Source organism: Nansenia antarctica (genome assembly GCF_963989245.1).
Source record: "Nansenia antarctica genome assembly, chromosome: 16".
In the NCBI taxonomy this organism is placed as follows: domain Eukaryota; kingdom Metazoa; phylum Chordata; class Actinopteri; order Argentiniformes; family Microstomatidae; genus Nansenia; species Nansenia antarctica.
In genome coordinates, this window is record NC_137686.1 from 14,221,643 (window position 1) to 14,230,968 (window position 9,326).

General features: G+C 45.8%; 1 protein-coding gene across 1 annotated transcript in view; it reads left to right on the plus strand.

The window, feature by feature from the left end:
- The window catches only part of eif2b3 (eukaryotic translation initiation factor 2B, subunit 3 gamma), a 53,731-nt gene that overhangs the window by 41,202 nt on the left and 3,203 nt on the right, over positions 1-9,326 (plus strand). The window contains exons 9-11 of the mRNA XM_080546264.1: positions 1,035-1,097; positions 4,575-4,723; positions 8,908-9,011. Of these exons, the coding sequence (XP_080402390.1) occupies positions 1,035-1,097; positions 4,575-4,723; positions 8,908-9,011 (316 nt within the window). The remainder of the gene's footprint in view (positions 1-1,034; positions 1,098-4,574; positions 4,724-8,907; positions 9,012-9,326) is intronic.

Consider the following 9,326-nt stretch of genomic DNA (forward strand, 5'->3'; position numbering starts at 1 on the left):
GCAGCGCCTCGAAGCTGTTCCGCAGCAGGAGGGCCTCATGGGGGTTGGTGCCAGGGGAGTTGATGGTACGACTCCTCTTCCTGACGATGGTCCAAGTCACTGGTGATGTAGGGACAGTGTGAGTTACACCTGGGATTGGGCTTACAGGTGGAGGTGGAGGCTTAGATGTTGATGTTGTGGTTTGTGTGCTTTCTATGTCTGTAATTATTGTTGTATGTAATGTGTCATAAAGTGAATTTAGATACGACTCCCCTTGTTTGATCTGGTGTAGATTCGAGATTCGTCCCTTCATCTCCTCAACCTGGAGGCTAAGCTCCAGGCAGCGCCGGCAGTCCATGAAAGAGAAAAGTGGTGTTATTTGTAGAGAGAGAGAAAAACAATTTGATTATGGTGAGCTAGGAGTATTACAGAGATATGTGATATAAGAGTATATAAGGTTGTTAGTAGTTCGGGGAGGTATCCCGATAGAAAAAAGCCAGTTTAAAGAGTGTAGAGGTGGCTAGCTGGTTAGCCGCGGTAGCTAACTAATAACGCTGGTAATCCCGACTCAGCCTCCCGGCGTCGGATTCGGCGGAACGAGGTCCCGATGTTATATAGGATAGGAAAGCTATTTATATCCAAAAAATGCTTTCTCAATAGAGTTCGGTATAGATAGCAGTTTTTAAGATTCTAACGCTGTCGAGCTGCAACAGCAAAACAAACACTCGTCGTAACAATGGCCCGATTAGCTACTTATGAAACACTTATAAGCTACAACCTAGTGTCTTAATAAGTGTCTTTTCAGTGTTTCCTATTTCTCTCTAAAGTGGAATCAGTATCCTTGATTTAGGGGCCCAGAGTCTGTCCGTCCGTCCCCCTAACCAGGTCAACCCGACCAGGAAAAACCCCTGGCCCTGATTTCATTTTTCCGGGTGGAGGTTACAAGGTTAGGAGGACAGGACTCGGGAGGCTGAACCGTGAGTTCAGTCAGATCTTGTGTTTCATCCCCCTGTTTGCTTTCCTTTCTTTGTCCCGGTGTTGTGTTTTCCCTTAAGGCCCCTAAGCTGTTTGAAGAGCCGCCTGTGCACCCCTCCGCAGTGGTCTCGGAGCGTTGTCTGGTGAGTAAAGCTAGTACAACAGCCCCGGTGGGCCGCGCAGGGGGGGAGGGAGGGAGGAAGGAGGGGGGGAGACCTCTTCACCCTCTAAGGCCTGGGAGGGCTGCACTCCTTAGCTGGATCATTCGGGGGGGGGGGGGGGAAGAGGATCGTCGTGATGCGTGGGATGGAATGAGGAACGGCATCCGATGCGTTCCCTGTCCCATTCCCTGCGTTTACGATGAGCCTGCCCTCGGATTAGCATCCTGTGGTTAGCATCCTGTACTTCTGCATTAGCATCCTGGAGTTGGCATCCTCTAGTTAGCATCCTCTAGTTAGCATCCTGTAGTTAACATCCTGTAGTTAACATCCTGTAGTTAGTTAACATCCTGTAGTTAGTTAACATCCTGTAGTTAACATAGTGTAGTTAGTTATCATCCTGTAGTTAACATAGTGTAGTTAGTTATCATCCTGTAGTTAACATAGTGTAGTTAGTTAACATCCTGTAGTTAACATAGTGTAGTTAGTTATCATCCTGTAGTTAACATAGTGTAGTTAGTTATCATCCTGTAGTTAACATAGTGTAGTTAGTTATCATCCTGTAGTTAACATAGTGTAGTTAGTTATCATCCTGTAGTTAACATAGTGTAGTTAGTTAACATCCTGTAGTTAACATCCTGTAGTTAGTTAACATCCTGTAGTTAGTTAACATCCTGTAGTTAGTTAACATCCTGTAGTTAACATCCTGTAGTTAACATAGTGCAGTTAGTTAACATCCTGTAGTTAGTTAACATCCTGTAGTTAACATCCTGTAGTTAGTTTACATCATGTAGTTAGTTAACATCCTGTAGTTAGTTAACATCCTGTAGTTAGTTAACATCCTGTAGTTAGTTATCATCCTGTAGTTAGTTAGCATCCTGTAGTTAACATCCTGTAGTTAGTTAACATCCTGTAGTTAGTTAACATCCTGTAGTTAGTTAACATCCTGTAGTTAACATAGTGTAGTTAACATAGTGTAGTTAGTTAACATCCTGTAGTTAGTTAACATCCTGTAGTTAACATCCTGTAGTTAACATCCTGTAGTTAGTTAACATCCTGTAGTTAGTTAACATCCTGTAGTTAGTTATCATCCTGTAGTTAGTTAACATCCTGTAGTTAACATCCTGTAGTCAGTTAACATCCTGTAGTTAACATCCTGTAGTTAGTTAACATCCTGTAGTTAGTTAACATCCTGTAGTTAGTTAACATCCTGTAGTTAGTTAACATCCTGTAGTTAACATCCTGTAGTTAACATAGTGTAGTTAGTTAACATCCTGTAGTCAGTTAACATCCTGTAGTTAACATCCTGTAGTTAGTTAACATCCTGTAGTTAGTTAACATCCTGTAGTTAACATCCTGTAGTTAGTTAACATCCTGTAGTTAACATCCTGTAGTTAACATCCTGTAGTCAGTTAACATCCTGTAGTTAGTTATCATCCTGTAGTTAGTTAGCATCCTGTAGTTAACATCCTGTAGTTAGTTAACATCCTGTAGTTAGTTAACATCCTGTAGTTAGTTAACATCCTGTAGTTAACATAGTGTAGTTAACATAGTGTAGTTAGTTAACATCCTGTAGTTAGTTAACATCCTGTAGTTAACATCCTGTAGTTAACATCCTGTAGTTAACATCCTGTAGTTAGTTAACATCCTGTAGTTAGTTAACATCCTGTAGTTAGTTAACATCCTGTAGTTAACATCCTGTAGTCAGTTAACATCCTGTAGTTAACATCCTGTAGTTAGTTAACATCCTGTAGTTAGTTAACATCCTGTAGTTAACATCCTGTAGTTAGTTAACATCCTGTAGTTAACATCCTGTAGTTAACATAGTGTAGTTAGTTAACATCCTGTAGTTAGTTAACATCCTGTAGTTAACATAGTGTAGTTAGTTAACATCCTGTAGTTAACATAGTGTAGTTAGTTATCATCCTGTAGTTAACATAGTGTAGTTAGTTATCATCCTGTAGTTAACATAGTGTAGTTAGTTAACATCCTGTAGTTAACATCCTGTAGTTAGTTAACATCCTGTAGTTAGTTAACATCCTGTAGTTAACATAGTGTAGTTAGTTATCATCCTGTAGTTAACATAGTGTAGTTAGTTATCATCCTGTAGTTAACATAGTGTAGTTAGTTATCATCCTGTAGTTAACATAGTGTAGTTAGTTAACATCCTGTAGTTAACATAGTGTAGTTAGTTATCATCCTGTAGTTAACATAGTGTAGTTAGTTATCATCCTGTAGTTAACATAGTGTAGTTAGTTAACATCCTGTAGTTAACATCCTGTAGTTAGTTAACATCCTGTAGTTAGTTAGCATCCTGTAGTAAGTTAACATCCTGTAGTTAGTTAACATCTTGTAGTTAGTTAACATCCTGTAGTTAACATAGTGTAGTTAGTTAACATCCTGTAGTTAGTTAACATCCTGTAGTTAACATCCTGTAGTTAGTTAACATCATGTAGTTAGTTAACATCCTGTAGTTAGTTAACATCCTGTAGTTAGTTAACATCCTGTAGTTAACATCCTGTAGTTAGTTAACATCCTGTAGTTAGTTATCATCCTGTAGTTAGTTAGCATCCTGTAGTTAACATCCTGTAGTTAGTTAACATCCTGTAGTTAGTTAACATCCTGTAGTTAGTTAACATCCTGTAGTTAACATCCTGTAGTTAACATCCTGTAGTTAGCATCCTGTAGTTAGTTAACATCCTGTAGTTAGTTAACATCCTGTAGTTAACATCCTGTAGTTAGTTAACATCCTGTAGTTAGTTAACATCCTGTAGTTAACATCCTGTAGTTAACATAGTGTAGTTAGTTAACATCCTGTAGTTAGTTAACATCCTGTAGTTAGTTAACATCCTGTAGTTAGTTAACATCCTGTAGTTAACATCCTGTAGTTAGTTAACATCCTGTAGTTAGTTAACATCCTGTAGTTAGTTAACATCCTGTAGTTAGTTAACATCCTGTAGTTAGTTAACATCCTGTAGTTAACATCCTGTAGTTAGTTAACATCCTGTAGTTAACATCCTGTAGTTAACATCCTGTAGTTAACATCCTGTAGTTAGTTAACATCCTGTAGTTAGTTAACATCCTGTAGTTAACATCCTGTAGTTAACATCCTGTAGTTAGTTAACATCCTGTAGTTAACATCCTGTAGTTAGTTAACATCCTGTAGTTAGTTAACATCCTGTAGTTAGTTAACATCCTGTAGTTAACATCCTGTAGTTAGTTAACATCCTGTAGTTAGTTAACATCCTGTAGTTAGTTAACATCCTGTAGTTAACATCCTGTAGTTAGTTAACATCCTGTAGTTAACATCCTGTAGTTAGCATCCTGTAGTTAGTTAACATCCTGTAGTTAGTTAACATCCTGTAGTTAGCATCCTGTAGTTAGTTAACATCCTGTAGTTAGTTAACATCCTGTAGTTAGTTAACATCCTGTAGTTAACATGGTGTGTGTCCTCCTCCACAGGTCGGAGCTGACAGCATCATCGGGGCGTCCTGCCAGATCGCCGACAAGACGTCCATCAAGCGGTCGACCATCGGCGCGTCCACGACCGTCAGAGAGAAGGTCAAGATCACCAACTCCATCATCATGCACGGCGTCACCATCGAGGAGGGGTGAGTCAAGCTGACTGGCGTCTAACTATCCAAACAGTCTTTTTTTCCCCTCCTCGTATTTGACTATTTGACCCGTGGGTCATTACAGACAAGTTTAAACCGTTGCCCCCTCGGCGTGGATAGATTGGATGGATAGATTGATCTGAGTGTAATTAGCTTTAATTGGGTTGACGTAGATGGATTAGGGGGGTCGTATTGATGTCGTTACTGAAGCTGTTTCCAATCTGAAAATCCGGGAAATTCGCTGATCACGTGACTTAGTATTGAGCCTCAAAGGAAGAGAGGAGAGAGGCCAGTGTGTTTAGATGACATCAGACGTGGTGTGTAGTGTGTAGTGTGTGTGTGTGTGTGTGTGTGTGTGTCTGTGTGTCTGTGTCTGTGTCTGTGTCTGTGTCTGTGTCTGTGTCTGTGTCTGTGTGTGTGTGTGTGTGTGTGTGTGTGTGTGTGTGTGTGTGTGTGCGCGCGCGTTTGTGTGTGTCGGGGGGTGGGCTGCTGCAGGGCAGGCGGTGGGGGTGAGGGGGGGTGTGGGGGTAGTCTTGTTTTCTGTGATACGTGGGGGAAACAGAGAAACACCATGTTGACAATGTCCATTGGTGGGCAGTCAAGCGGAGCGCGGTTACAATGTCATACATAAACACATAGGTGGTGAATAGACCCAGCTTTATCACCAGGCTGGAGGCTCGCAGCTACACTATCTCAGTTCATCTGAAGTCTCACATTTCTACACAGTTGAGTGCGATATATATATATATATATGATGACTGCCAATGGCCCCTGGCCTGAGCATACAGTACTTTTCCTGCGAAGACTGGTGGATAGATGATTCACTTACGTGTATTGATTGCAAGTCGCTTTGGAATAAGGCCTCTCTGCTAAATGCCGAAAATGTAAATGTAACGTAGAGTAGGCCTAGATGTATGTAGGCGTGTTCTAGAACAGGATTGAGAACACATTTGCACATTAGACCAGAGCGCTTTGTTGTTGCTTTGGAAAAACATTCAACAGAGGGTTGTTTTTGGGGTTGTTTTCATTTTTTTTTATTTTTTTTTATCCACATTGAAATGTATTACATTAGATTAGCCTGTTTCTCCTCTGTGGAGTGCTGACGACAGGGGCCCGACATGCTGATCTACTGTTGAATGGGCCTCGCTTTTTTTTTCCTGCGTGTCCCCTCTTTTCTAGTTTAGCATTAGCTGGCGTTTTTTTAATTAAAAGTATTTTCTCTCACGCTGGCCGGCCTGAAAGGATGTTCCCTCGCTGGTGATTGAGAAGTGCAAGCATGACATGAATTACAGCGAGAGACACCACTGAGAAGGGAGAAAAGGGACTCTGTTATTTATTTTTTTAAAGCCAGACATCCTTTAAAAAAAAATAAAAAAGGAAAAACCTTGGGGAGAAGCTTTATCAGGTTCTAGTTGAACACAGTCTCTCTCCCTCTTAAAGACCATGAGGCCACGCACCGGCATGGAGACCCTCGTGTCCGAGTTAGGGGGCGCGCATAAAAGGCAAGAATGAAAGAAAGAAAGAAAGAAAGAAAAGAGAGGGAGAGGAGAAGGGGGGGAAAGAAGGAGAAAAGAAAAGAAATGGCAATTCTTTCACAACATAAGAAGAGAGAGAGAGAGAGAGAGAGAGAGAGAGAGAGAGAGAGAGAGAGAGAGAGAGAGAGAGAGAGAGAGAGAGAGAGAGAGAGAGAGAGAGAGAGAGAGAGAGAGAGAGAGAAGAAGAAATGTAAGAGAGGATTAGCTAGTCGCTGGCATGTAAAAGAAGCCACTTGCATTTCTAGGCCTTTTGTTTGGACGTAGGAGAGCTTGTTTACAAAGCGAAGGATATTTGGGGGGTCGGGGTTGTGTGTGTGTGTGTGTGTGTGTGTGTGTGTGTGTGTGTGGGAGGGGGGGGGGGTCACAGCTAGGAGGAGCACAGTGTCAGTAATTAGTGGTATTTCAGCAGAGGCTTCTTTGGTGGTCTGGTCACCCCCCCCCCACCACCACCACCACCACCACCACCACCACCCACCCCCCGTGTTTAAAACTCCAATCCTTGTAATCTCCCATAGCCATCCACCCCCCAGCTGGTCTCCCTCCCTCCCTCACTCCCTCCCCTCCCTCCCTCCCTCCCTCCCTCCCTCCCTCTAACCCTACCACCACCTGAACAGAATGGTCCAGTGCTCCTGCCAATACAAACCTGCCAGTGTTAGTGGCGGAGGAAGCCAAACGCGTCATACACTCTGGGAGACATGCATGTGTTCACACACACACACACACACACACCTACAAACCTACACAGGCACACACTGACACACACACACACACACACACACACACACACACACACACACCTCGCCCACCCCACAGAGCAGCGTCTGTCTCCCTCCCTCTAAACACTCGATGGTGGCGGTGGCCCTGACGGGCAGCGTGTAGCGGGGTGCCAACCCCCAGATGTGGAGCCCAGGCCTGGCCATGGGCGGGGAGGAGGGCAGCCGCCCAGGCCCCTAACACACGCTCCTTGTGGTCCTTCTTCCCGGCGGGAATATGGGCTCCGGGACTCCGCCTGGCCACCGGCCTCATGCCTACCTACCGGTGGTAGCCCCCCCCTCACCCCCACCCCACCCCAACCCTTCCCCCCCTCGGTTTCTCCCTAACCGGGACGGACAGGATCCCTGCCTGAGACTTTTCTCGCCCAAACAAAGATCCATGTTGTTGTGGCTGAGGGTGGATGGGGGGGGGGGGGGGGGGGGGGTATAGCTGCTGTCCCTGGCCCCCCCACACCGGGCACCTCCTCCTGGCTGCAGCCCCCTGCCTGCTGGCTGGCTGGCTGGCTGGCTGGGCCGCTGGTGGTACACCAAGTTCCTGGGGCTTCTGCCACCCAGGATCGGAGGGCTCCGCTCACACACAGGGAACAGCGGGAGGCCGGCGGAGGTAGGGAGAAATCGGAGGCCGCTGCTCATTGCGGCGCACAGAACTCAGACAGACGGACTCGTTTCACAACGCGACCGGCCGTCCTCCGATTTCTACCTCCGCCAGCCTCCCGTCTGATAGGAACAGGATACATCGGAAGTGTCTATGGTCCCCAGCCAGCGGGAATTCGAACCCACAACCTTGGCGTTGCTTAGAGCCACGCTCGACCCGCTGTGCGATACGTGCGAGATCAGCTGACGAATCGAATCACTTCTAACTAGGGTGGCGAAATCCCTGTACGTTTGGGAAACTTTCCGATCATTTTCCAAATGTTCCCTATGGGGGGTTTCAATACGGAAAACTTTGGAAATTATCTGAACGTTTCTCAAACTTCCAGGACTATTGCCGCCCTGCTTCTAACTTCAGACGGTATCGAACAGAGGTTTTTTCAGGTGACCCTATTAGGGCGTAGGTAGGTAGGTGGTGCTTTGCCTGGGTGTGGTCTGACAGGCACCTGTCTGTCTAGTGTTCTGTGACGCGTCTCACCAGTCACCCCCCTCCCCTCCCCAAACCCAAATAAACCAGGCGGTGTCTCGTGCCGTTGTGTACGCGGCTGACGGCACTGTATGGTTTTCACACACAGAGGGTTATAAAGGCCGCTGTTGTTTTTAATATATATGCTAATTGAACGTCTGAAAAGGAAAATAAAACAAGGCTGCTTGGAGAAAAAAAGAAAACGTCGGGAGGGTATCGAGTTTCTCTGTGTGTGTGTGTGTGTGTGTGTGTGTGTGTGTGTCTAGGGGGGGTTGTCTGGGGGTGTCTAGGGGGGGGGTGTGGGGGGGATGCAGGGGACGAGGCAGGAAAGGACAAGACCCTCAGCTGTGCAATTAGCGGGGACACATGAAAGAGAGGCGCTGATTGTAAACATGTTTGGGGCACCAGGGAGCTGCAGGGCCTGGCCTGTCAAGTCAACATCACAACTAAAGCAAATAAAGTTTTTACGCCGCTGCCTCTGCGCTCCCAGAGAAATATTATTCTTTCAACGCTGTAAACAGACACACACAGGACAGTGTTGGGAGGGTGGGGCGTGTGTGTGTGTGTGGGGGGGGGGGGGGGGGGGGGAGTGTGTGTATGTGTGTGACAATGTGGATATTGTACTGGTGTTCAACCATGGAGGAGGACCGAGTTTTATTTCAGAAAGTGTGTGTGTGTGCGTGTGCGTGTGCGTGTGCGTGTGTGTGTGTGTGTGTGAGCAGGTACACTGACATCAGAGTGTGTTCTCCTCCACAGGTGTAACATCCAGGGCAGTGTGATCTGTAGCAACGCTGTGATTGGCCGAGGGGCCGACCTGAAGTACTGCCTGGTGGGGAGCGGCCAGCGCATAGAGCCTGAAGGTGAGACCCCCCCCCCCCCCCCCCCCACACACACACACACACACACACACACACACACACACATACACAACCCCACCAGTCCTGAAAACACACCGGCACACCACACACATGCAAACGCATATACACACACACACACACACACACACACACACACACAGACTTATTCAGGAGGAGGACATAACACACTCTGCTGCCTCTCATGAAGGGCTGCATCACAGAGGAATGTTCCAGGTCCTTCTAGACGTGTAGGCTGAGGGCCTAACATGAGACTCTGAGTGTGGGAGAACATGTATGTGCATATGTATGTGTGTGTGT